The sequence below is a fragment of the Chondrus crispus genome, genomic scaffold (genome assembly GCF_000350225.1).
Source record: "Chondrus crispus Stackhouse genomic scaffold, scaffold_56, whole genome shotgun sequence".
Taxonomy (NCBI): Eukaryota; Rhodophyta; class Florideophyceae; order Gigartinales; family Gigartinaceae; genus Chondrus; species Chondrus crispus.
The window spans coordinates 208,907-236,745 of NW_005178528.1; the positions used below are offsets into that span (position 1 = coordinate 208,907).

Consider the following 27,839-nt stretch of genomic DNA (forward strand, 5'->3'; position numbering starts at 1 on the left):
TTCGTAGAAGGAACGCGACAAATGGAGGCGACGGTCCGAAGCGTCGTTGACGGAACGCGCGTAAGGCGTGTAATTATAAGTTCAGAGCCAAATACGACCCCTTCATGCTGCACGCATTCGAGAGATGGTTCCTGTTTTCCATGCTATCATGGGACGGCTGTGATATGTGAGAAGTACGGATCCCACAATTTGTTCAAGCACATTGCGCGGCGACATTTAACGCGAGCATGAAAAGAGCAGTACTACGACTTGTGCCACTCAATACCGGCGCAATACGCTGTAGACAAAGTCATCAAGGAGTCTAAACGTTTAGTAGCATTAGGTCAGAACCTACGGATCCCAAAAGCTATCCCTCCCCCTCGCGGGAGGCCAGTCAAGAACGCGGGGAAGCGAAAAAAGAGCTGGTACGAGCGAGGACCAACAGCATCAAAGAGGAAGTATACGTGCTCTCTTTGCCGTTCGGAGACTCATACTGTCGCTACTTGCGCACTGAGACAGCTATACGGGGACGAAAACACGAGGTAAATATGCTTTTGTGGTGTGTAAAATACCGAACGGCGTAACCACTTCACATGATCTGTGACAGGTGCGTGGAGCAGCGAGATCATGCTTTTCCACAGCCACATGAAGGGTACTACTCCGCCACTGTTGCTTTTGGTGTGATGTGCAACTGGCAACTGGACTTCCTGTTCTCGGTGGAGCCGCTGCACATGGCCCCGCTGCTGTCCGCGGCCTTGCCGTCCTTGGCCTTCACGTTCCACTCGTCCACCACGCGCGTGGCCCCGCCGCAGCCCGTCTTCCCGCACCCGCCCGAAGCGCTCGCGGACTCCGCCTCGCAGCACATGTCCTCCTCCATCCTCCTCGCCCCCGTTTGCCTGGTGCACCGACACCGTGCCGCCGTTGTCGTTCCGCGGCTGCTGCTGCTGCAGCTGCACCCCGTCATCTAACGCGAGGTGGTGGTGGTGGGGGTGGCCGACGCGGACGCCACCAAAACCAACACCAGCACCAGCATCAACAACAACACCACAACCAGCACCACAAACAGGATCACGCGCGACGCGTGCGTGCACATCATGCTCAGGTGCGAGCAGGAGCGGGGGCGGGTGCGGGGACGAGGAGGACGAGGACGGGGAGCGGGCAAAGGCGACGGATTCCAGGGGGTTGTCGGCGCCGAGCATGCAGAGCGGGGGGAGCCTGGAGGAGCTGCTGGCCGAGATTGGCGGGGACGGGACGCAGGGGGTGATTCGCGCAGACTAGTTTGGCGGCGGGCAGTGCACGCCGGTGAGCATGACGTCGTCGGGGATGGACGGGGGCGGCGGTGTCAGCGACGGAGGCCAGGCGCGGGGGCCGCGAGTGGTGGACGCGTGGCAGGGGCCGACCGGAGCCGGCGTCGGCCAGCGGGCGGCGTTCGAGGCGAGCGGCGTGTCGACCGAGACTAGCACCATCCACTTCGAGAGGAAGGGCTCGCCCACCAAGCGGCAGCGCGGCGGCGACGCGTAGGACGGCAGCCGCGAGCGCACATCGTACGCGGAGAACGCGGGGTCGGGCGTGAGCGGCGGGGGCGGCGGCGACGAGGCGACGGACGCGGGGCGCGGGCCCGTCGCGGGCGGGGACGTGCGCGGAAACGGAGGAAGTCCACGAGATCCTGCGGCGGATCAAGGACGAGGAGCGGCGCGAGCGCAACCGGATCTCGGCACGGCGCAGCAACTGCAAGAAGAAGGAGCGCGGCGTGGCGCTGGAGCGCCAGCTCGGCCGCATGCGTACGCTCAAACAGCAGCTGCAGGCGCGCAAGGGCCAGCTGCGCGCTGAGAACGACGCCCTGCCCGGCGGCCTGGCCCGCGCGCTGCAGATAAGCTTAACTCTTCGTCGAGAAGCGGTGAGGAGAGGTTAGAGAAGTTATTTGATTTGTTTGCCAGGGGCGTCACAGATCTGAAGCGTGGTGGTGGAACCAAATAGTGAACGTTGTAAAAATATAGAGAAGCAGACTTTTTATGGGGGCTCGCCGAGTTGATGTAGATAGAGTGGGTAGATATTGTTAGTGTTTCGCAAAAATAAGTCACCCTATGTTTCCAACTGAGAAACACATGAATCTCAGAATTGGTCCAATGTCGCCCTATAGAAACAGATAAAGTTCGGCATGTTTCAACATGCCGCTTCTTCGGAAAATATCACCCTCACAATTGAATGAAAGTGACACGTCACCCTTCAATACTACCTGATCGTGAGTAGTCGCCCTCAAAACACCCTGGGTCTAAAAATACACCCCTCAGGAGGGTCAAAAGCCGCACCTGTCACCCCGAGATTCACAAATGACCCTCTGAGTAATGAAGGATCAGTTGAGAAACTCAAGTCGCAAGATCCTATCTCGAACTGTTAATTTGATAAATGTGCACTGTACTATTTAACCTCGTACGGTGTGCAGCTCTGTACAAATTTGAGATTTGTGTGTGCACAATAGGCCAAAGCGATTGAATCCTGGGTCGTTTGTGTACACAAAAAAAAATATTTTGTGTTTTCAGGTTTGACCCAGTATTAAAATGGTTACACTAAATTCCGTAACTGGGTGTACAGTGGGCGACTCCTGAAATTCTAAAATCGCAAATTGTGTTGACCAAATCGGGATTTTGTGACACACAAACGGCGCGTTGTTCACACACAACGCGCCGTTTTCTCGGACGGGCGACCCCATGCTAGGTTAAATGTGTATCGCAAAAATGTCAAAATGTGCGCGCGTACAATCCAAATTTACTGTACACAGAGAAAGCGTCGGCCGCCGCCCGACCGACGAGACTCGACATCTACAGTGCGCGAAACTGCAATAAATACACCCATCGAGGCACACATGAATAACACTTCCCAACCCCCTTTTAAAGAATCGTGTGTTGTACAGTACCATGGCCAAGCAGTAGAAACGCATGTGAAGACCAATTGACCTCCAAGAATACCGTTCTCAAGCTAGACCTCTAAAACCGCGCGAAATTGGCATAAATACGCGAAATTCCATATAGCACAGTACCTTGAAGGCGCCAAAACATGAGCACAATGCACTATATAACGCTTTCAACAGTAGCAACTCGGCTTGTAAGAGTAGCTTGTGCAACTGCCGGTGATCTTCCCAACTATTACGACAGGTACTATGCCCCGCGGGCCTGCTATTACCGACATTGAGCGCGGCCAGATATTGGCGCTTCATGCAGAATGTGTATCATTTAGAGGCATTGCTGGCATTGTAAATCGTTCCGTTGGTGCTGTACAAGGTGTGGTTCGTCAAGGTTTTAAACATAAACACACAAGGCAGTGGAAGGGAAACAAAAAAATATCTGAGACACAGAGACGGGCAATCATCCGAATGGCCCTAAAGGGAGAAGAAAGTGCGAGAACGATACAGGCTGAGCTCAAACTACCCATTGGCCATAGACGTGTTCAGCAAATACTCAGCGCCGTACCCTACTTAAAGTATAAAAAAATGATAACGGCACCACAAATGACCCCTCTACACAAAGAAAATCGGGTGAAATGGTGCCGTAAGTTCATAAGCAAGGGTGAGGAATTTTGGAATTCTGTGGTGTTTAGCGATGAAAAGAAGTTCAACGGTGATGGCCCTGATGGCTTGGCATCCTACTGGCATGATTTACGCTCTAAAGAGCGCATGTTTTCCAAAAGACAAAATGGTGGGTTTTCGGTCATGGTTTGGGGAGCCATTAGTCTTTATGGAGTATCTCCGCTCATCTTTATGGACGGCAGACAAGATTCTATCAAGTATGTTGATGTTCTACGTCGTGGTTTGCTGCCGTTCGCGTCGGAGGTATTTGGTGAAGCGCAGCGTTGGTTTTATCAACAAGATAACGCACCGATTCATACGTCGCGTTTTACAAGGAGCTGGCTATCTGAGCACTCCATTTCTACCCTACCGTGGCCCCCGAAGTCCCCAGACATTAACATTATTGAGAATGTCTGGGGTGTGATGGCTAGGATGGTTTATGCCAGAGGTAAGCATTACCAGAATGTCGAAGATTTGAAGGTGGCTATCGAGGAAGCTTGGTCTACAGTAGGTTCTGAGCTTTTATTGACGCTTTACAAGAGTCTACCGCGTCGTATGCATGCGGTTATGGACGCGCGTGGTGGCGCAACAAAGTATTAAAGACGTGTTTCTGTTTTGTGTCATATCAAATTTCGCGTATTTATATCAATTTCGTGTAGTTTTTTAAACATAGATCGACAACCGTGCTTGGTATGGTGGTTTGGAACTGACAGGTGTTAATATCGGCGAGTGCTTGCCCTGCATACGTGGCAACTTCGAGCAGACCCCACAAGAAGTGCTAGAATGTTTCTCGTCGATGGTGTATTTATTGCAGTTTCGCGCACTGTACATCCTACCGAGCATGGCTCTGAATGAGAAGTAGCAATAGAATAGCCATTTGGTCATTCATGGTTCTGACGGTGGCTGCTCGGTGAAAACACCATCATGATTGAGCCAAGCTCACAGCACACACTGTAGATAGAGCTCCGACGGCGTCATCGCCGGCGTCCGGTGCCGTGCTCGTCGTTAGGAACGACCCTGACACACCGTGCTCGTCGTTAGGAACGAGTTCAAAGCATGCGTACAGTAGGGGGACGCACATTATGTGCGCAAGCATTTCCGTGGTAAAACTCATTTTTTGTTCACAAAAAAGAAAAATATGACTCTGACACAAAAAATAATTTCCGGAGGCGCCTCCGGAAATTATTTTTTGTTGCACGGTATGTTTAGATGCTGCCGAGCTCCGACGTGTACTATATATGAAGCGTGTCGTGATGTGGATCACGACATGTGGCTAAAAGTGTGAGGAACTACCTTTTCCTCCTGTGAAGTGGCCACAGCCACTTGCCTGAGTGGAGTCTGACGGCAGCAAGTCGCCCATACGCTCTGACACACCATCTATGAAGAACGAAAGCTGTTTTTGGCAGGATGATCTTGTCGCGGCAGCTTCCTAAAAACTCCACTGTATCTATGCATCGTGGTAGGTAGGAACCGCGATCCTCTGAGAAAATTCTTTCGCAGGACGATTCGATCTCGAGTACGGTGGAGGCGTGGGCGAATGTCTCCAACATATCAACCGCCGTAATGACGAGGCTGTATCCCGGGCCAGGCTTCTCCGTCAGTAAACGGCGAGCCGGTGTTTTCGACGTGTGAATGAGCGACGAGGCGGGCGTCGGGGCGCCGGCGTCCCGCTTCGTAATGTTGCTGGCGGCGGGACGGGAATCAAATACGTGCCTGTCGCGACGTGGCCTCGAGTAAGTAGTGTGCGGATCCTCTCACTGCCGGGTCGAGCGCGTGCGGCAGTGCCATGTGATAGGCTGTGCTATGCGAAAGATTTGGAATAAACAGTCGGGGCGGCTCGAGGTTTTCCGCACCTCAGGCTCGAGACGGCCCTGCCTGAGGCGGGCCTGAAACGGGCCTGAATTGGGCCAAAGCCGCCCTGCAAAGCGGGAGGCGGCCGAACCGGCGCGGCATCCCGCAGCGGCCTTGTGGCCCCGGCCACCCATTGTGTCGCCGGTTGTGTCGCCGGCCGCCCCCGGCCTCGCCCGTTGCGGACAGCGCACACGTCAACCGGACTCAACCGCGCCAGTTTGTGCCGCACATCCAACCGCACGCGGCCAAGTGTGCCAACAACCGCGCGTCGTCGCCCCCGCGATCCGCGCTTTCCGCAGGCCCCATTGGCCCTCATCTGCGTTTGGAATCCTTCCCGATGCCTGGACCTGCCCCCTGTCTGCATCATCTAGAGACTTCACATTAACCACATTCACTGTCTCTTGCGCCATCCGCCACTGCTGATATATTTCTACTTTTCCTTCACCCCGCCATCAGCCTACCAACTCCATCCCCCGCTTGCTGATCTCCCGCAGCTTCCCGCCGTCATTCCGCAGTTGCGCCCACACTTTTCGTCTCTGTTCCACCGTCTCCCTCGCGTAGCCATGATCAAGATGTCCACCCCCGCGCAGAAGTCCAGCCCATCCACTGTGAAGCCCGCCGCGCCCGCGGACCCGAAGCCGACCAAGCCGGTAACAAAGACGAAGGCGCAGGCGCAGGCGCAGGCGCCGGCGCAGACGCAGAAGCCCACGGTTGGTGACAAGCCTGTCGCCGTGCGCGAGGCCGCCGCCGACCTGGACAAGCGCGTCCTCACCGAGAAAAAGAACCAGGAGCAGGCGTCGCCCGTCGCCGCCAAAGGCTCCAAGGAGGCTGCTGCGCCCAAGGAGGAGGCCGAGGGCACCGAGAACGAGAAGGCCGCGGCGAATGTCGCCCCGAAGGAGATGCCAGAGGGTGCCAAGGGTGGGGAGAAGGACGTGACCTTTTCGTGGTCCGCCTCAGATGCCTCTTCGGTCAAGGTGACGGGGAGCTTCGCTGAGTGGCAGGATACGATGGCACTGGAGAAGAGGGACGGCAAGTGGACGTTAGTGAAGAAGCTCACCCCAGGCACCTATGAGTATAAGTTCATTGTCGATGGCAACTGGTGGTATGACATCACCCTTCCCACTGCTACTGACTGTGATGGCAATGTCAACAACGTCATCACAGTTTGAGAGGGTAGTGCCATCGAGAGCGTCGACTGGCACTATGATTTGTTTCGTTTCCTAGGGCATGCCGTTTCCCAAGTTGCATTCCGCTTGTAATATAGCCTGTGCCTACATACTGTACCCTTTCGTCATTCTCCTGTATCTCTCCCTTGCGCTGAACACTGTTATGTTGTCGTTTGAGCTACCTTGTCTTTCCAGTTAGACTGCATTTCCGAAACAATTCATCGCTCTGCCAGTAAACTCTTCATTTCTTCTCTCACTTAGCTCGTTGCAACTCATCTGCGCTCCATCTCGCCTATTCATTCTCATAAAAAACCCCACACTTTTATTTACACGGTCATGTCAAAAAAAAAAAAAAAACCCAATACTCCCCCTCTAGTTGTAGATTTCAGCTTGCATTCCCTTGATCTGTGTCAGTGCATACTCTGCTCCTGCTCGAAAAACGTCACTGTCTCACAGTACGTCCCAAATTGTCAAGAAACCACAACGTTAGAACGGTGAAAGTCAGCGGCCCGTTCGCGCTTTGCTTGTCGCATGAGGCCAGAAAAAGGATAACTGGTGAGCATCAACTTACGGTGGAGTGCCATGGCCATGTTTTCCAACACTGCGAGCCGCAAAGAAGCATAATAGCATTCATCAATAAAATAAAACATGTTCCAAACTCGTCAGACCACAAGATCGATGAACAACCCCAACACGGTTATAGGTTACCCCATAAACAGCTCGCAACATCTGCAAAAATGGGACAAGAAAGCAAAAGACTTACCTGCAATACATGACAAATTCATGAGGCGGGGACCGCATGCCTTTGTGCATGACGGCTCTTTCTGCCAGCAAATGCACAAAGTCAAATGCCTTCCTCGTACCGACCCTGGTATCAAAATTGCCCATATAAAACCTGACCGGCATTGCCACCATCTTCTCCACAACGTCCTCTTGCAATAAGCTGGCGCTTTGAATCTTAGCCCTCGCCCTCTCATTGGGCACGGCGGCGTCCGCAAACTCGTCTAGATCCGCGAGCACAGTGACAGGTGCAAAGCCTAGACACGAGCGCACATTCGGATTCCGCGCGGCCAGCAGGCCGGCCAGCAAGCCACCGCGACTGAGCCCCGCGGCGACGACTTGCCTCGGGGCGATGGCGCCGGTAGCGACAAGGTCGTCGACGACGTGTGACGCCTTGCGCACGAAGTTGGCGACGGGGTCGCCGCCCGTGGCGTACAGCTCGGCCCAGCGGCGAAACGCGTCCTCGTTGACGGCCATGTCGTCGGCGTGGAAGGGGAGGGTGACGGAGAAGACGCGGCACTGCGTGCCGTCGGAGAGGGCCTGCACGTCGGACGTAAGCTGGTTGAAGGGCGGCAGCTGCAGCGACTGGGATGCGGAGAGGGCGAGGTACACCACGGCCGGGAGCGGGCCCGCGGAAAGGGGGGGGCCTGCGAAGCGCCAATCCGGATGGCCCGGCACGGGGAAGGTGCGCACGAGGGGCGCGTCGCAAGGCGCCGCGGCCCCCGGCGGCGCAGGAGTGAGGAGCGTGCATCGGGTGGTCGTGCGCGTGCGGTGGGGCGAATGTGGAATTGTGCGGCGGGAGGGAAGCGCCGGTGCGCGGGGACGCGCGGCTGGGAAGGCGGGGAGGAAGGCTGGGGGGGTCATGGCGGGGGGGAGGGCGGGGACGGGGAAGGCGGAGACGGGGAAGGGGAAGGGGAAGAGGGAAGTAAGGGACGGGTGAGAAGACGGTGAGAAGACGGTTCGGGTTGTTTTGGAGGGGGGAGGCAGAAGTGGCGGCAATACGATGCAATGAGCCGTGGAAATGAGCAATGGATCGGTGCGGCGGTTGGGGAGTGGGGAGAAAAAGGATTGGTGGGGATTGCACGAGAGGATGATTGTGGGCAGTCGTTTGCTGCAGAGCGTGACAAGTGTTGAAAATGTGTTGGATGTTCTAAAGGATTTACGGTCAAAAGATCTCAAGCCAGAACCAACTACAGTATCTACTTCCTCTATCATAACCTTGCGGTCTTTTATCTGCTGTAAATCGCGGCGAATACTGTAATGTCACTTGCTATACTGTAATGTCATTTGCTATGATGTCGTCTGCAAACTTGCAAACTTGCCACCACGTGTTCTACGAAACGGTAATCTGGCCTCAGAGGTTTGCGTGAAACAGCAATGTACTCGAGTACCGCACTTCAGCTATTAGAGCGAGAGGGCGCACTGCAATGCTTTTTGTGATAAAAAAATAGATCCCCTTCACGCTTCCGAATGGGACGTTTCTCTTCCAAGTTCCGCCCAATGGCCGTTTGCGGGTCACCTCGGATAAACCTTAGACGCGGTTATCGCAACCTTTTGGAATCTGCTCCTCCCAAGTCGAAGCGAAGCGTGCAATCCCCGTTCTCACTTCTTGTCCCCCTTCCTTGCGACCCGTCATGGCTCCTCGGAGTGACGCTCCTGACGAAACCTTCCTGCCCTTCAACTTCAGCTCCATCCTTTCCTTCGATTCCGTCGCCGCCGCCTTGTCGGAGCTGCCCACCCCGCGCATCCAGGAACCCCACACCCCAGATGCCGTCTTCCTCAACACTGACCTGCACTGTCATCCCCCCGACGAAGCAATGGAGCAGCATCTCCTGGAGCTGCTCGTCCAGACAGCCCAAGACAGGTAAGCCCCTCGCCTTCAGTTTTCGCCTTCAGTTTTCGCCTTCAGTTTTCGCCTTCAGTTTTCGCCTTCAGTTTCCACCTGCAGCTGTCACTTCTGGAGACAAGACCTATGTACAGGAAATCCCCTGGCCCATTTTCTGACAGCCACTTTGCTTTTCTTGAGTTTCTTTTCCTTTCGCTTTCAATTCTGCTCTGTTTTCTCCAAACGAAAGCAACTGGGACCTAGATTCTGCTGACGATGCCCGCGCCGCCCTCTCCTCTCTTTCCGGTCCTCATGCTTCGCCTTGGGAAGCCCGCCTTTATCGTCACGTACTGCGCGAATTGAACCAATCTCGTCGACACCACAGAGTCTCTCGACCCCTGTCTACCTCGGCAAGGAAGCCCCCCAAGCGACCTCGGCGCGACCCTGTCCCGCTCCCGGCCCCGCTTAATGCTCACGGGTACCACAGGAAAACCGCGTCTCCAGTCAACATGCGAACCGAACCTCACACTGATCTCAGAACCGTACAACCCGACTTGAACCACGTCCATGCTGCTCCGTCTTCTGCGTCTCCACACCACTCCGAATCACTTGCAAAGCCTCACCGGCCCGATGGAGACACCCACTTGCGCGAATTGCGCTTGCAACAAGAGTCCAACGTCGTGGACACTGATCAATTCACATACTTTACTAATTTACTCAACCGTTTTATCTCTAAGGCCCGTTCTCTTGCGGCCACCCTCAATAACCGCCGCCACGGAAACCTACAAGTTACTTCCAACTTCAGTTACCTCACTGAGCTGCGACAGAACATCGTCCTGCATGCGGAACAAGGCGCTATTGCCCGAGCCCATCCACACCTGCTCGCCGAAACCTTATCCGTTTTGGACACACGCATATGGGAATCGTGCAAGCAATGCCGCCCAACATCTGACAGTCCTCGACCTTCTTCCGACCATCTCTCAGCAATCCGTTTGGGTTTCCTTGCCTCATCCATTGTCCTGTCGGTCCTCTGCGCCCCGGACGCCCCTCGTTCCTTGTTTGTTGAAGAGCGTCTGGAGAAGATCGCCGCTCTCTTGGAGGAGGTCTCATCCTCGGTTATTTATCCCAATGCCGACCCGCTGTATAGAACTTTGAAGATGGGCACTAGACGCAAGTCTACGTCCAAGTCACAGTCGAGTCCCACTCGAGCCTTCTCTTCCTTCTCGGGAAAGGCGAGCCGCACGTTGCTGGAGTCTTGTTGTTCGTTGTATGACGGTATTACCACTTTGTTCACCAACGAGTCACATTTACCGGAATCTTTTGCGTCCCGTTGTGCGACGTCGTGCATATCCTCATTCTCCATAGCCAATATTGCTCGGCTTCACGTGCATTCCATGCGAACTCTATGCGCTATTTTTGCCAGTGACAATGACCAAGTACGCAGATTGTGGATTCTCGATACAGTTGTCTCCGATGTGGCTACCAAAATGCCACCGGATCGGAGGCAATTGCGTCGTTTTCAGGCGCCAGGAGCGGGGAACGAAGTGCGTGTGTCATCGGCCCTAATCGCCGAGCTTCTTTGCTTGGCAAGCTATGAAAATGAAAAGCAAAGCCACTTGCAGAAAGCCGATGACGCCGCAAAGGACCCCTCTTCGGCCTCTTGGTCTGCTCGGCGGAGAAGAGAATATGATCGCGCAGCGCAATATTCTGTTCGAGTGTGGGAATCCTTTTTCAAACGCTCTCTCGAGAAAGAGGTGGAGACACGGTCCGCCTTCCACATTTTGTTAGAAGACATTCTGGTGCTGTATGGCCGCCCAGAGTGGCCATCAACAGAGTTAATGTTGCAGACTCTATCTGTATCTCTCATCTCAAGGATGAGGGCGGAAAAAGAAAAAAGTGCACTTTTGCGTGCATTCTCTATTGAAGTACTGGGAACACTCGCGACAAGGATGTGCGTTCTCTACGGCGACGAAGTCGTTCAAACAGTCCCGGAAACACAACTGCAAAGTGACAATGAGTCTCTTGAGGGAGAGCGTGAAAAGGTGTTGATGTTCTTGGATCCATCTCGTTCGTTGCTCTTCAAGGCAGGGAGTTCTTTTTATGACTCATTGTTTGCTGCTGACGACCTTGCTCTTGCAAAGAGCCAGCGGGAAAACTCGAACCCCGCCTCTTCTCATAATTACGAAAGTCCCGGGTCTGACTCTGAAGACGATGGAACACCAGCTGTCGTAGTGAAGCAAAGTATGGAAGATATTGAGGCCGGGGCATTGGAAAGGATAAACAACGTAGAACGTCGCAGGGCTCGGCGTGAAGAGGTCCGTGAGCAAGAGGCAATTGCGGCGGCAAAATCCATCGGAATCAAGCGATGTTTTGCGAAGGGATTTCGAACTCTTCTAGATGCGATTTTGGATGGGATGCAAGATCATGCTCCGTCTGTGCGTGCGAAATCCATTAGAGCGCTCTCTCTGGTGGATGAGGCCTGCGATGGCATTCTGCGTGTTCTTCCAGACATCATCGTTTCCATCGAAGCTAGCTGCAAAGACGTATCAACTCTAGCCCGAGATGCAGCGCTTGATCTGCTGAGTAGATCACTTCTTAGGAACGTTTCTGCCGGGGATGACGATGAAAGCATGCACAAAGTGGACGTGGGGCAAGCACTGATGGATCAAACCACGCCTAGGCGCGTTTTTTCCATTGTCAAGGAACGGTTGAGAGATACATCGACATCAGTCAGGAAAAGAGCGGTATCAATCATGAAAGCAGTTCTGGCAGATGCACTAGAGCGGTCAGAGAGATCTCTGCTGGGGCAAGCAAAGTCAGTGGATGTGTCTGAAGGAGCAAGACGAATGGAAAGCAGGATTGTTGATATATGCATTTGCTTAGTTCCTCGGTTAGACGATTCTGAAGCTTCAGTCCGCGAAGCTTCCGAGCGCACTCTACGATTAGGACTATTCGGTTTCGACGTTTTTCGCCAGACAAAATTAGACAGTTATCCAGATGCGCAAGCCGTCGCTCAAGTTGTGGAGCGATTGCAGGCAGTGCTATCAAGCTTTCCGATCAAGAGCCACCACTCGATCATGGCCCGAGCTTTTCAAGGTAGCATTCTTGCCGACCACAAGCAGTTTGTAGTTGGCATCGTTAATGCATCCGTACATCGTCTTCGGGATTACGAAGACATACTGGCCGATTTGCCACAAGGACGAAGGCCTACAGAACTGTCAGAATCGGACCGGAAACAGGTCAGAATTGTGTCAGCCAAAAAGCAAGCATGTTGCTCAGTCTTGCGAGCTTTCTCTGAACTGGATTCTAGCCTCCTCCGCTCGCACTGTCAGTCATTGGCCCCAATCATCAAGGGGATGCTAGACGGGGTGATATCACATTCAGACCTAGGATGCGTCGACTGTGTGTTGCATATTCTTGAGCTAGCGGTTGGTGCACATGGGGATTGGGATGTTGAATTTTTGGAAGAGCTTATGCGTGATGTGGAGCATATCGTTTGTACGTCCCCAGTACAGATTGTAGAAGAGGCTGCAGTGCGCTGCTTGTGTGTCGTGACGCACAAGTCTGCTTCGGCCGAAGCATCAGAATCTCTGGAGCGCACCACAAGGAATTTCATGAGCTTCTTGAATTCTGAGAAGGACGCTATTGAAGAATCTGCAAGAGTGGCCATCACGGCCACCCAAAGTACTAACCTTCAGGAGTACGTTCAGCTCGCGGATATACCCCGCTTGTCGCCACTGGAAAAGAATTCGCGATGTGCCCTAGTCAGACTTGGGCTGTTGATTCGATTTGGAGACTTCGCTGAAGAGCTCGTCTCAGAAGCGTACGACACGATAGAGTCGATTTGTGATATGCTTTGCACATCATTCCCTAGTCATACGCTCGCGCGGTCATCCGTCAGGGCGCTCACTCATGTGCTAATTCGGCATCGAAGTCTCCTCGCGAAGGGGACGCGAGTTCTGGTATCGGCATTGGAAAATTCGAACCTCTCTGCTCCAGCCAATGGAAACTTTTCGAGTTCTGGAGATGGATTGGCGCTCTGTGTTCTGGAAGGCTTCCGTGAGCTGCTGCGAGATGAAGAAGAGCGCAATTCCAGAAGCAAGATTATTAAAGAGGAACAAAAGAAGACCAGCACAAAGGCAGCGAATCGAAAAGGGGAGAAGCCGAAATGCGCTGTTTCTGCAGAGCAAGAGTCCACGGCAATACGCGAAGACGTCCAGCAGCCTCAGCTGGGTGCCGAAGAAGACGCGGAGGCTGGGTATCTCGCGCTAAGCGCCCAGACTATGATTGCGCGGTTAGAGACAGCTGTGCACAGCGCGGCCCGCCCAGTCCGGCAGGTTGTTGCGCACATTCTTGGACTCCTGGTTCGACAGGGCCTTGTTCTTCCGGCCACAGTGATACCCAGCCTGTTTTGCTTACTCTTAGACGGAGACCCATCTTGCCGCGAGTTTTCTTATCGTGTGATTTCATTCTTGGCTGACCGTCATTCTGACATGCTCGCATCAGCTGCTCTACCCGGGCTTCGCCGCTGTTTCGAGTCATCCTTCGCTGTGCGATATGGTCGCCCACCCCTGGTAAAGGAGAGTGAGGTTCCAGGTGAGTCTCTTTACACAGTGGAGAGAATACTAAAAATGGCTGCGGATGAAAAGAGTGGACAATCGTTATTGTCTCAGGCGATCATGTCCATGCGAAAAGATAAACGCCGTGGTGTGTTGGAGAGTCTCATTCGCGAGTTCGATCCACGCATATCTGTACGCAAGAAATCATCGAAACGGACGAAAAACGAGGTTTTCGCGGTACACCGGGAAAACGGACTGTTTGAAGCATCAACGCTTGACACAGAGGTGGCTCCTCATGCAATATCTGAGGTGGATGATAAGGATGATGACGTCATTCCAGCTGAAACCGGTGAAATAGACATCACGATATCAGGAAGGCTTTGCTCGATACCGACTCTATACTTTTTTGCCGCAACTATGGCATCCATCGATTACACAGATGGAGCTGGAGTCGGGGGTTCACTTACGCAAGGAGGAGGAACGGCGGCAGCGGATTCGAAACTGAAGTATGCGAAAGAGGAAGTCAGTCACCTCGTAGGAGTTGCAACGAGAATTATCTCGAACAGCGGGCAAGCTACACTTCATGCGGCGGGCTATGTGAGACGACGTGAGTATCAGAATGGGCATGCTGCCTCTCTAGAAAAGAGAGACCTTGTTTTGCAAAGCGCTGCCCGGATCTCGTTGTTGTTGCTTTTGAAGAAGCATCTGAAGGTCACTCGGTTTATGCCAGTTGTAGACACAGTGGAAACGGATAGCATCGCTCAAGGGCCATATGGAATGCCACCTTTCCATCCAGTCGGTGCAATGCACCAAGCTTTTGTGGATGCCAATCGTGCTGGGTATGACAGTGCACAGGCAGATGCCCTTTTCAATTTATTCAGTACCTTAATGCGAGAAGACGCGATCGACGAAGCCGATGTCACCTTGGCTTCTCGAGTTGGAAGAGGTGCGCGCGGAAGTGCGAAAAGGGCAGTTACGAAACGCGTTCGCTCCAAACATGGAGAACGAGGAAATAGTGAACCGCGAAGGAAGAGACCTGGTCGCCAAGCCGCGCAAGATGCATCAAGGAAATTTCGCGTCGACTTAGACGAGTCTGAATGAACCCAGCATATGCCTTGTTGCATCAAAATCGAAGAGGATTATCTATGTCGCCGTTTTCAGACCTCACTGAAGTGTTTGTCCAGCTCCGTTTGGGATAGCATAACGCTTAAGGAATATGCCTCACTGCGGACACGTTAAGCAACAACATCCAAAGTGCTCCATGTGAATATATAAAAATAGGGCACGCCTTGGCCATTATTCATATCTCTGATTGCCGCTCTTGCCTCTCTCTGTTTTGTACATATTCCCTTCACTCTAGGCTTTTCTGAGATACGCCTACAGAGGTGTTTGCGAGGATCCGTCTTGCCAAGAACGGCAAAGTATTAAGAGGTCTTCGCTTCCTGTACGGGTGCATAAAAGCATAAACTGAACGCTGTTCATGCCCAAGACTTCACCAGCGAGTAGAGTGTGCTTTCAGTGGTGGTGATGTCGAGTGGAGTTTTTGAGTTCCTCCGTGCGAGTCATCTTTGTTTTTTTCTGCGGCGTGTTGTCGGTGATGATCACAAAGTTTTTTGCATTTCTCCAGATTACTAGAGTAAGCATTCGTTTACGGGCCAGTGCCCTTTGAGGTAATTGTTCGTTTTGCGATGTAGATTTAGTCGAGGATTTGGCTCACAATGCCTTCATAGTAAAAGGAGACGTACATGGTCCACACTGGAGCTTTCGTGTGTTTTTATAAACAAGCTCTGTATCAAGATGGTGGCAATTTGAAAGCAGATATCTGATAAATTACTCGTTATTGTCCGGATACGCGTATTATGTCGTCAGGTATAAGATAACCCTGTTGGTACATACAGTAGTGCGGGTTATTTGATATGCTGGCTTCCCTAGGCTACTGTCCAATAGCTATCCTATTTGAAGGAGCTATACAAGGGCCCGTGCGCTGTATCTCTTCGAATAAATAGGGATTCATTTCATAGAGGGATAATTAGTTGCTTCATTAACGCACACAGCAATCCCGGCATGTAAGAATGAATCTTGTTTCAGGCTTATGCATCTTTTTAGCACCGGCGAAATACAAGAACGTTGTCGTGATGCACAGTAACACAGATACCCCGAACTGGGGAAAACATATAGCGCATGTTCCGGTTTCAAAATAAGAAACAATGAATCGACATGCGTTGCTTTATTCACGATTGGTAAAAATAGTCGAAGAGGACCTGATGAGCTACACACATATTCACGTTGTTGGACACGGTGCCACACTTGCCGGAAGTACCCATTTTACAAATGTGTTTGCTATGGCCCCTCTACAATGTTAAGCTCAATAAAATTAGCCCTAGCCCCTCACAATAAAGAAGAAGAAGAAGCTCAATAAATATATAGATAGCTGGTAGTCAGTCTTATTGAACATAGAACGAAAATTATAATCCTTGCTTCTGCCATTCAAACAGACTCTTTCGTTCGCCTATTGCTTTTCTCCTATACAATATATACGTCCCTTGCAAATTGCAAGGGCACTGCATGACGAGATGCATCACATTTCAAATCCTGTCGCATCGACCTTTTGTTGCCGCAGAATCTGTTGACGGGAGGAGGGAGTTCATGGTGCAGTGGACAATACGTTGCTGATTCAATTGCCACTGCACCCCTGTAAAGCTTTTGATAGACGTAGTTGAAACCGCGACGATGAAAGCTGATAAAAACCCAATTTAATCTGAAATTGAACGGACTCATCAAACTCCCCAGCAAAACGACACGGTCGAAGGTACATTTCATTCTTACCGATATTACCTCACAGTAGTGTCTCCACAGGCAGGTTCGGGATTTGCATAACAGGTATGAGACGTGAAGGGTTTGAAACGTGAAAGATGAGACGATCTGCCGTGGGAAAACTATTTCAGCTATAACTGGAGGAATCCACAATCGAGGCATTAGACTGTTAGAATAATATTTCACGCTAAGGCAAGAAATATAGAATGTCGCACTTTCCCAGTAACATGCATTTTTATGGACCATAGAAAACAAGAGCCTTACTGCAACAACACGACAACTTCGTTTGCCGTTGCGAACTGTGCTGCAATTTATACTGAACTCTCAGGCCGTGATGATCTTGTAAACGGCTACATGCCAAACGACTCTTACTCTCCAGATGATATTCCTCCGGCCCCCTGACCACTGTCGTTTCCAAATCAGAATGTTACTTTGGTAGGAAGGCTGTCACAAGCTTTACCAGCTGCTCGGGTGCCTCTTCAGGGATAAAGTGCCCTGAATCTATAGAATGCCCGGAAACATTCTTTGCCAGATCTTGCATCATAAAAAAAACGTAAGGCTCTGGCGACAGAATGCTTCCAGTCAATGCTAGAACTGGAAGGGTGAGTTTCTCCCGCTCGGCGAATTCTTTGTTGTCCTCTGCATCTTGGGCGAACGCGCGATACCACTCGAAACCAGCGTGGGCCGTCGATGGCACGCTGTATGCATTGACCGAAACTCGAATTTCTTGTGGCGTGAGAGCATCAGGTCCGCCAGACAACTCCCGCATGAATTTCGAGTAGAAGAAACTTTCACGTCCGGTTGTAAGTGCTTCCGGAAATTCTTTCGCAGCGTTGAAGCCAAAGTGCCATGCCCGAGGATCCACGTTTACTTGATCAAAGGCGGGAGTTCCAGGCAATGGAACATCAATTATTGTGAGGCTGAGAGCTCTTTTCGGATACTGCACCGCAAAGGCGTAGGACACCATCCCACCGATGTCATGACCCACAAGATGGACTTTTCGTAGATTCAAGGAATTTAGAAGTGCCCGAATGTCTCGAGCCATGATTGCCTTGGTATACCCCGTCGATGGAGCATTGGAAGGCGACACACCGCGCAAATTGACGGCAATCACATCATATGATGAGGGGAAAAGCCGCATGACACGGTACCACGAGGCCCAGTTCTGAGGCCATCCATGAAGCAGAACAACTGTGGGACCAGTAGCGTTGTCGCGACGAACATAGTAGAGATTCACAGAAGCATCCTTCTGCAAGTAGGAAGTGTAGCCAGGTGGAATACTGTCGGGGGTATCTACAGTGCAAGTTGCAGTCGCGTCAACAATCGCTAGGTAGAGAGTGACGGCAACCAAGACATGAGATTTCCAGAAGCTAGCAGATGATCGGCAAGACATATTGAGGATAAGTTAACCGGGGATGAAGCGCTTTGCTGAGCCGCTCTCCCTGTTAGTTTGATGAAGTTGTATTGACGCGTCCAAACTAATATTGACGACTCTTCCTGCGAAGCGAATTCATAGCTCTAAATGAAGACTTAGGAGATGACTTGAACCTCGGGAGAATTGTTTACACTTGTATAATACTCTCTAGTACACTCAACAGGTGATCTGTGGATTATAGCGTGTGATGTCCGTTCCGTGGCATCGCTACGTCGGATTTCTGTTCTGTATACTGACTTACCGTAGCACATGAGGTACGCAGATCTGACGCTACCAGACCCACTGCAGTGTGCCCTCTGTCCCCTCAAAAGTCTTAGGTCTACGATACAGCAGTTGCGCTGAGGTTTTCTGAGTGCGAAATATTCAATGTAACGAGTTGATGAAAGCGTTGATTGGTGGAAGGTGCATCTCTGGCAACAATTGGGGCTCGGATGCGTCCTTCGCTTCAGCTCTTTCGTGTGCATTGTTTCCATACGATAGATACCACACAGTCCATTCACATACTTGGGCATCATTGGATGCGAAGTGCGTCATTTTGTAGTAATCCATCCGCTTATGCGCCATACAAAACATACAGGATTTCAACCCGGCGAAGCAGTCGCATGTTTGAGGAACCACTCTGCAGGACACCAACTTCTTTCACTGCTATGATTGTTCCAATACCCACATTTCGACCAAAGTTTCACATGAAATTGATTGCGCACAACGGCGCGCAATTGCGGCCTGGATCAGGACCTCGGTGAGACACAACGGTCCGGCAAACACACACAAGCGCCCCGATCCACGTCATTGGTACGGTAATTCCGCCGGCGGTGATCGGGGTGATCGTCGCACTGCTTTTCCAATAGATATAATAGAGAGATTACGCAAGCAAAATTCTGCTTGGAAATTGTGAGGAATTCATGACACGAGTTACACGTGGGGCGGTGAGCAGAATTCTGGCTGAGAGACGTGAGAAATAAAGCAGAAAAATGACCCATTAGTCACCACTTCAATCGCGCCAAATGGAACATTTCAGGACAGATGTCCAGGAGATGAAACCATACGGCGGACGTTTTCCCGCGATCTTCAGACATGGAACGGCGCTCTCATCCCACTCTCCCTCTCTCTCACTCTCCCTCTCTCCCTCTCTACCTTCCTTCCATCCACTATAACTATTCCCTTTCAACGATCCTGCCCACACTCATTGAAACCAATATGGCCAACGTTTTGACTCTCTCTGACGAAGAACTCGCCGCTGCCGCTTGCAGAGGAAAGCGCCATTCCCGCTTTACAAGTGAAGAAGATCTTGTAATCGTCCGAGAAGTTGCAGCATCACGTGAACATCTCGTCGCGTTCGGAGAGTCCCGCAAGAGATTCGAGATCGCTTCTGACACAATAAACGGCAATGAGGCAGTAACGCAGCAAGTCACTTGGAAAAGCGTCCGGGACCGCTATCAACGTCTACAGAATTCCTTCGATCGCGACGATAGCAAGAACCAAAAAATGTCGGGGATAGTGGGGAAGTTGGAGAGCTAGAAGAACTACTGATGAGCATGCGCGATGCTCGGGATGATAATTTAGAGCAACGAAACGCTGTAAAAAACGCTCGAAAGGAGCGTGATGCAGAAAAAGAACGGATTGGAAATGATCTCATGAATTCGGCCATGCAGCATGCTGGAAACAGGGACAGTACTGAAGATGAAGACTCTATTTCTCCGCGGCCCCTTAAGAAGTCCAAAACCTCAAAATCGAGTATTGCAATGGGCGAGATGGCACAGTTCGGAGCCCATCTACGCGATGCCGATCTCGCTCGAGTGGACTTGGAGCGCGATCGGCTGGCATTTGAGCGAGAGAGGATGGCGCGATCGTGAGGAGCGCACTCGGGATTTTGAAGAACGTCGCATTGAGCGTTCGGAAGCGCAACAGCTCGAGCTGGACAAGTTCAAGCTCATGATGGCGGCTTTTACGAGCCAGTAATGATAGTCATGTTTTATTGCTTTGAAGTCGGTGTTACTAAATAAAATTTGCGTCTTTGTTGTGTTAGCACAAAAATTTCTGCTCGCGAAGGGCGCACGCGAGCAGGAGTCTGTCGTTTCATAGGATAGCGGTTTATTCCTTATGGTGGATGTACTGCTCTACAGAAGGAGGAGAACAGCGAAAGAATTGGGAAATCTGCATTGGACTTGCACAGTTTCTAATGTTGTGAAGTAGCATTGCACACAGGTAGAGCAGGCCGACTGGTGACTGTCCAATCCTTAATTTTCTTTTGAAGTCCATGGCTGTAAAGTAAAGTTTCACTTCTTTGAACGCCCACTCGACAGTAATCCGAACGCTTGACATGGCCTTATTGAAGGCTCTTTGAGATGCTGAGAGATTGCTTCCTTGATAAGGAACCTCCAAAAACCACCTCTTGGCGTACCCGCTATCTCCGTAGATACAGAAATTTTGATGTTCTGAGCTCATACAATCTGGTAGCTCTTGCTCTAAATTGCTTCTTGTGTACAAAGTCCAATCATGTCGACGGCCCTCTACAGGACCGCAGACATGCAAAATCAATCCATCTGGAGCTGTGACCGCTTGAAACTTGATTGCGTGCTTCCTTTTGTGTCCATTGTACATCACTAGTTGCTTGCTAAATCTCCCCGGTCTGGCAACACCAATCACTGTACCGTCAATAAAACCGACGCAATTCCTTAGTGCATTGGACTTTTCGAATATGCATTTGGAATACAAAGTACGTCGGCGTTCCATAAATGATTGCGGAAATGGCCCCGTGAGGAAATGCATCCGCTCCTCTGCAAAGCATTCTATTGTTTCCCAAAATATTTCACAAAGCTGGGAAGAATGCTTTCCAAACTCTACTTCCAGCTCTTTCCATCGAAGCGGCGTTGCAAGGCGCCGCAGCATAATGCATGTCGACAAAATTGGATTTGTCCTATAGCGATTGCGGGTCGTTTTCGTTTTGTGCGTTGGCCATCCAATAAAAGGAACAAGATTCAGGATATCAGACCTTCCAAATCTGAACAGGAAGAGACATGACGCCTGACTATAGGAGTTGAAGTTGAACATAAAGTCTGCAGAGCTGATGCGGTTACTCCTAGAAAGGTGTTTGGACAATTCTTCTCTTGCATCTTGGTATTTGAGTGCAGTATATGATATCGTTACAGGATTGGTGAAAGCTGATGTATGTCCTGACATGCACTTTACGCTCATGGATACCAAGGCAACTTGCCATGTTTTCAAAGTCTCCTTAGTCTTTGCTTTGGTAAAATCCCTTTGCCTACCAGATCCCATAGTGTGAGTGTCCAAAGGAGAACGAGATTCTCTAGGCTATGGGAACTCGTACTCACAATGAACGATGCCGAGGGGATTGCGTAATTTACGTTTTTCTAATTTTCTGCAATAGAATTCTGTCCGCAAATCACGCATACAGTAGACTGGGCTATCCTTGCTGTCGGAAGGTTAGACAGAATTCCGTTTTTGCGTAATTCCACGAATGCGGCTAATTTCATGCGAAACTTTGGTCGAAATGTGGGTATTTACTTTATACATACGCCGCTCCACTCCTCCCACTTCTTCCACCACTCCTCCCAAACCCCTCCTTTACTTGCTACTTCTCCCCACATTGTTACCCTATCATACCTCTTTCCTCCCCCTCAATTGATACTCTGTAACTTTCCTAGTTCTTTACGGATTGTGCATAGTGTTTGCGTTTGACCAAGTGCGGGGTTGCCTGCGCATGCTTTTGTCATGTTCAATATCTCTTTTGTACTTCTTAAAATTCCTCAGCACAGTGCCGTTGACATACATGATTTGCTTACTGCCGGTTGTAGTTTCAGACAGACTTGAGATATGTTCTGTCATCCACACACAGACCTCTTTTGCCTCGCGTGCGGCTTCAGCAGTGTTCTTCATCAAACTTTCTCTCGAGTCTGCAAAGAATTCATTGCTGAGAATGTTCGCTATGCTATTGTCGTTTATGCACAGCTGAGGAGGAGCTGCATGATTCTGATGACGTTGCAGCGCCCCCTCAAGCTTTGGAATGAACCTGTTTGGCTCTCTTTGTATCTCCAGGAAAGGAGGGTGCCGCCTTCGGATTATGTCACGATAAACAGGCACATCTGCCCCAGCAACTAGATGCTTGCACAGTAGAAAGGGGCTTCGAAGATAAGCCGGGCATGAGCATGTCCACGTGTCCTTGTCCACGATATAAATCCCTCGAATTGTCGTTGTGGCACATCTCTTCCATTCCTCGACAAATTCTCGCCACCAACTGGGCTTCTTCCTTCCATTCATCAGAAGATGGTAGTCCGATGTATACTTGCTCAATAGCTTACTGTCAAGAACATAAAGCAAAAGATCTACTATGGAGCGGTTGTATGGCAATAAATAAAGGCGCTTCAGAAGTGACCAGTGCGACTCGCACATCATAGTTGTCTTCAAAAGGGGTATCAGGGAAGCATTTCTACGACCCTAACAAAAGAATATGTTATCATCATACCAATTCCGTAGCAGATAATCCTTCAGGGTGCTTTCTGTTTCAGACGAGAAGAAGGCGTGGAGCTCATCTTTGGCTTTCTCTTTTGCAAAAAGCATGGAGAAGTGCTTGTCAAAAAAAGGATGCCGATTAAAGTGCAGGGTAATCAGGTCCATCAGCGCTTGCTCCTTTTCCTTCGAAAGGACGCTTTTATTTTCTTTTCTCAGTCCCGATATCTTCTGCTTAATTGCCCTTTTCAAATGCCAAAGGCACAGAGACTGGTTAATACCATACACACGCTTGATAGCGTCAAGCTGCCCGGAATTTTTGTCCGAAAAAAAGAACAGAGGACGGAAAGAGTTCAAGGTTCTATGCATAGCCTTGAAGACACCCAAAATTGTGTCTTTTCGTCTTACGTTTTGTCCATGTTTGCCCCCTCCTTCGACGAAAAAGTAAATTAACGGAAACCCAGTACCAAGCACAGTACCTAACATGACAAGAAATTCCAGACCTGACCCGTTTGTTTTGTACGTCGAGTCAATGAACCCCTCTACAATCTGGTGCTGCCTGCATAAGGAAACTCCTAGACTGGTCGACAGTGCCACCGCAAAAGGAGACGATTGATGAAAAATGACATCGAAGTTTTTGCTTTCATTGGCAAAAATAAGTAGAGATTGCTTGGGATCCACTGACCTGCGAAAGTTTGAAGTGACCGTGTCTAACCAAGTCTGATACACCTGCGCGTACTGTATAAACAAATGGCCAGATGCGCGAAGATTCGCACACAACCATAAATGGTGAGCTCCCTTCCGTCGCTCGCTGCTGAACGATTGACTTGCACTCCTGCGTCAGACAGAATTTTCTCTGTGCCACTTCGTGGAATGAGTTGTGCCTAACCGCTGTTCTAGAAACAGCTCCACGTGAAAAAGAAAAAGAGATGCCACCGCAGCAATTATACATTTGTGCAGTCAATTTTCTCCTCTTGGCATCGGCGTTGTGTCTTCGTTGACTGCAAATTAGTTGCACGGAGTTCACGCCACGCATGTGCGTGTTATAACTGAACTTCTCTACTTTTTCAACGACAGCTTTAACCTGTGTTTGAAATTCAAGACGCGCAGCCTGATCCATGTTGCGATCTGTCGCGTACCAACATTCTACAGGAACGTTTAGACGCACAGCTGTATGAAAATGTTTACAGTGCTCCTCTTCGATAAATTCTGCTTCATGGGTAGCAACAAAGGGAAGCCAGGCACTGAAATAGACCTTGTTTGGGATACTAGTGGCGGGTTCTTGCTGGCGACAATGTGAGCAGTTTGTGCTCAGCTTTCCTCCCTTGCCCAAAAACCTGGCCATTTCCTTGTATCTTTTGCAGCGGTTGCACTTTGTCAAGCACAGAGCTCGTAAGTTGCTCAAACATGATTGGGTCTCTGTCCCCCATACCGCATTGACCAGCGCAGAGAATACATTCTCATCAATGATGACAGAACTAGTGTCACTAGTATCTGACACGACTCTCAGAATGGATTCTAGATCGGCGTAGGTCACCGTAGTTACTTCAGAAAGCGTTGAGACGACTTCTTCGAGTTTAGGGAACAAACCGTGAAAGCACTCGTGAAACATGAGTTTTGCAGATGCAACGTTCACTGTCCGTACCTCTCCTTTCCCAGATGACATCCCAAATGTACACAAAATGCCCGAGCCGCACTGTATATACTGGACAAGCGGTGTAAATTGGCGACAGGGGCAAGGAACAATTGCAGAGAGCAATTAGAAGCACACTGGGGCCAGGCTGACTGACGATTGCGGGCGGCCGCGGGTGAGGATGAATCTGTGCCCACGCTGCGGACCGTCGCTTGTGGAGGAGCAGAAGCAAGATACAGACTCGCCTGAGGGGGGAAAGGCGCCGTAATTGGGGCAGTGAGATATGATCGTAGCAAGAGTACCAGTAGAAGCGGAGACTTGCAGACACCGGTGGGGGAGCGCAGGCAGAATTGGGGCGAAGTACGGTATTCTTTGAAGCGGAGCGGCAGGATACAGTTGTGGGACGGAGCGGGGCTCGTAACTTGAAGACGCAGATGAGTCTAGGTGGAGAGCGCGATTAGGATTTGGGCGAGGTACAGGTGGCTGTGAAGCGGAGCGGCAGGATTCAGTTGCAGGACGGAACGTGTAGATGTAGCTGCGTTTAGTTGGCGGAGCGCGGTCAGGATTCGGGTGAGGTACAGGTGGCTGTGAAGGGGAGCGACAGGATCCAGGTGCAAGAAGGATCGAGGCTTGGAATCTGCAGACGCAGGTGGCGGAGCACAGGCAGGATTTGGGCGAGGGACGGATGGCTGTGAAGGGGAGCAGCAGGATCCAGGTGCAGGAAAGAGCCGAGCTGAGAGCAGACAGGAATCCAGGAGCGGGAACGGTGCGAAGCCGAGGCGAAGGGTACGGTCGAAGGTCGAGGTGTGCGACGATCACCCCGATAACCGCCGGCGGAATTACCGTACCAATGACGTGGATCGGGGCGCTTGTGTGTGTTTGCCGGACCGTTGTGTCTCACCGAGGTCCTGATCCAGGCTGCAATTGCGCGCCGTTGTGCGCAATCAATTTCATGCGAAACTTTGGTCGAAATGTGGGTATTGATTGTTCCAGTGAGAGAATTACCGTACTGTACCCACAGCCACAAAATTCCCTTCTGCATACAGGGGAGGTCGCTCAATAGTGCCTACTTTAGTAGTGCTTCCCTCTATATAGTGCTATGGCTCACCCTCTGGCACAGGTTATCATAAGCTCACACGTGTATCATCCGGGATGGTTCAGTACTCAAAGGATGAAGTTATTTAGTTGTGTTATACAGGCTTCGTTGTGTTTGTGTTAGCAGTGTGCTTTGTCCCCAAATATATGTATTTGAGCCTCCTTTATATAGTGCCATCCCCGAAATAGTGCCATAGCCAGAGGTATGTCACGCTATAGCACTATATCGTAGGAGGCACTGTACTGCATACTATCTATACAGACAAAGATAGTGTGACCTCTGTGATGATACACACAGGAAGGTCAGATTTATGATAAGTTTAATAAAAGCAATGATGTTGCTATTTTTGGGGCCAAAAAATGCTGGATTTTTGCCAGCAATGAACGGTGGCCCGTGGGTCATTGGTTCGCGGGCAGCCATATTTTGCCAGCTTTTTTGGCCGTTCCCATTCAGCACGGGGATGAGGGGCGTTTCTGGTTCCGGCCAGTGACTGGACCAGAATTTTTGCTGGAGTACCATAGTTGTAACGGAAATGTTTTTTTGATACCTCGATGTAGCAAAGTGATGTGCTATTCTGCTGCCTACTAAACCAGCGCTTGCCCGTGATGTCCTTAACCTTCACGTGCTCGTACCAGAATAAGCTCATGCCTAACCCGCGCTAGTACCAGAGGCGTTCATCGACCTTTTCACGTTTTCTCAACTGATTGAGTCCTCTCGCCATCATTTTTCCTTTGCTTCCCGACTTTGCGCATCCTGTGTTCCTACTGAGGCTCAATGACCCCGCGAAAAAGGTCTGGGAAGAAGGCAGGGCGTGCTCATTCGCGTTCTGCGGCCATGAAACCCGCTGCTTCAGGCAATCAGCGAGGCCGCTTGTCTCAGCAGAAGGGACCCCTGACATCTCGGAAGTCTAACAGCCAAGCGCCTGGGGCTCAGGTCCCCGCGGAACGCCGGTCATCTCCTCGTGTTGCGGCCGAAGCTACTACCGCAGCGGCTGGGCAGGAATCCCGGCGGGTTTCAAGCAATACAGTCAGGACACCCCAAGGCAGTCCGCCATCTCACACGTGCTCGCTTCCCGTTCGAAGTCAGGGAAGTGGTCCGTCTGATGCAGCACCTCCGCGTGCGGGCAAGCGCAAGCGCGCCATCGGTTCGTCTCCGGGTGAAGACTTTTCCCTTTTGTTCGGGGATGGAGATTATGGCGAGGAAGATGAACACACAGAACGCAAACGGGCGAACCGTCAGTTGCTCGAGCTCCATGGACGCGAGCCAGAGGAGTTCGTCGACGACAGTGTGCAGGCTAGTGCAGCAGAGATGGACGGGGTCGCCGAAACTCAAGATGTGGAAGACGTCGTCGTTCCCACGCGTCGTGAGTGCATGGCAGGTTCCTTGCCGAGTCAGCCCCGGGGCCCCCATTTGGCTCGAGCACTTGGGGAAGACTCTAACCACGGAGTACTTCGAGTCATCCAGGAACTGCATGCTCGTTTGGAGAAGCAGCTCGCCATTGAAAAAAAGGAAATTCTGGGTGCAATCAAGGCTGTATCTTCTCGTGTCTCAACCTTAGAGCGGACGTTATCACGCTGCCAGGACGCCGTCAACATTGTTCTTCTGAATTCCGCCCTGCCGAAGACAGGAAAAGCAGCCGAGAAGGCCTCTTTAAACGACCTCCTTAGGCCTATGGAGGACATCTTCGCAGGGAAATTCATGTGCATTATCTTCACAAGAGCGTTGATAAATTGCACCATGAGAGTTCTTCCTCAGAGAAAGGAAGCGAGTGAATCCTTAGAGGGTGTGAGTCGTGACACACAATTTTCCAAGCTTCAATTGGACGTCAATAGTTCCGAAGTGTTGGGGTTCGGACTTTTACTTGTCGAGGTCCTTTTGTGGAAAAGGGACCCAAGCGAGGAGAAAACCGAGGAGCTGCTGGGTACGAAGCAAGCTCGTCAGTATCTGGTACTGCGAAAGGCTTGGCGAAAGAGCTTGATTGCAAATGCAATGAACAATCCGAGTATTGGGACGAAGTCACTCGAAATGGTACATCCGAACATCCGCGGGAAGCTGAAGACCGCTGAGAAACCTTTTTGGCTGAGGCCGGGCTACATAACAATGATCACAGTCGAGTCTTTCTTCAACGAAGAATTTGCTTCAACGGCCATCAAGAAGGCCCGGCGTGTGGCTCGGCGTCGAAGCGATAAGATGGGGGAAGATGAGCCAATTGGATTCATCAAGGACGAAGACATTAGGGTTGAGATCGTTCGCCGCGTTTTCAAGATAGGTAATCAGTTTCTGAACAAGTCCAGGGAGCTTGGGCGGAAATCCTTCTTTCAAAACTTCTCATATGTTTTCCAAAGTCAAGTGGGAGTCTCATTCCAGTATGAGAATCCACCCCGCCCGCACATGAACCTCCAAGATATCCCAGACGGAACCTGTCGTACTGCTATGAAGTCGGTCGCTGAGGTGAACCCCCTGAATTTGATAGCATGGAAGAAGCTGATTTCTGAAAGCGATCCCTTCATATTTATCACTACGTATGACGTTGAGACGAAAGACAAGGATGGAAGGAAGGAGACTCGAAAAATTGTTATCCGACTCAATGCCATGCACGTCGCCTTGAAGTCCTTGGTGGCTTTTACCAGGTGTGGCAGTGATGAAGACCTCTATTCAATATCCAAGGAATC

The 27,839-nt window shown here is 51.0% G+C and overlaps 3 protein-coding genes; 2 read left to right on the forward strand and 1 right to left on the reverse strand.

Annotated features, from left to right (window-relative positions):
- Positions 1-5,964: 5,964 nt before the first annotated feature.
- On the forward strand, positions 5,965-6,812 carry CHC_T00006947001 (hypothetical protein). XM_005710234.1 is given in 2 exon segments: positions 5,965-6,561; positions 6,562-6,812. The coding sequence occupies 1 exon segment, from the start codon at positions 5,965-5,967 to the stop codon at positions 6,559-6,561; it is 597 nt and encodes a 198-aa protein (XP_005710291.1). The 3' UTR covers positions 6,562-6,812.
- A 5,428-nt stretch (positions 6,813-12,240) lies between these two features.
- On the forward strand, positions 12,241-15,025 carry CHC_T00006948001 (hypothetical protein). XM_005710235.1 is given in 2 exon segments: positions 12,241-14,823; positions 14,824-15,025. The coding sequence occupies 1 exon segment, from the start codon at positions 12,241-12,243 to the stop codon at positions 14,821-14,823; it is 2,583 nt and encodes an 860-aa protein (XP_005710292.1). The 3' UTR covers positions 14,824-15,025.
- A 1,938-nt stretch (positions 15,026-16,963) lies between these two features.
- Positions 16,964-17,929, reverse strand: CHC_T00006949001 (hypothetical protein). Its single transcript, XM_005710236.1, has one exon. The coding sequence runs from the start codon at positions 17,927-17,929 to the stop codon at positions 16,964-16,966; it is 966 nt and encodes a 321-aa protein (XP_005710293.1).
- Positions 17,930-27,839: the final 9,910 nt, after the last annotated feature.

Bases quoted from the DNA above. Each gene is read 5' to 3' on its own strand.
- CHC_T00006947001 (XM_005710234.1), top strand. From the start codon at position 5,965: ATGTCCACCCCCGCGCAGAAGTCCAGCCCATCCACTGTGAAGCCCGCC.
- CHC_T00006948001 (XM_005710235.1), top strand. From the start codon at position 12,241: ATGGCCCGAGCTTTTCAAGGTAGCATTCTTGCCGACCACAAGCAGTTT.
- CHC_T00006949001 (XM_005710236.1), bottom strand. From the start codon at position 17,929: ATGTCTTGCCGATCATCTGCTAGCTTCTGGAAATCTCATGTCTTGGTT.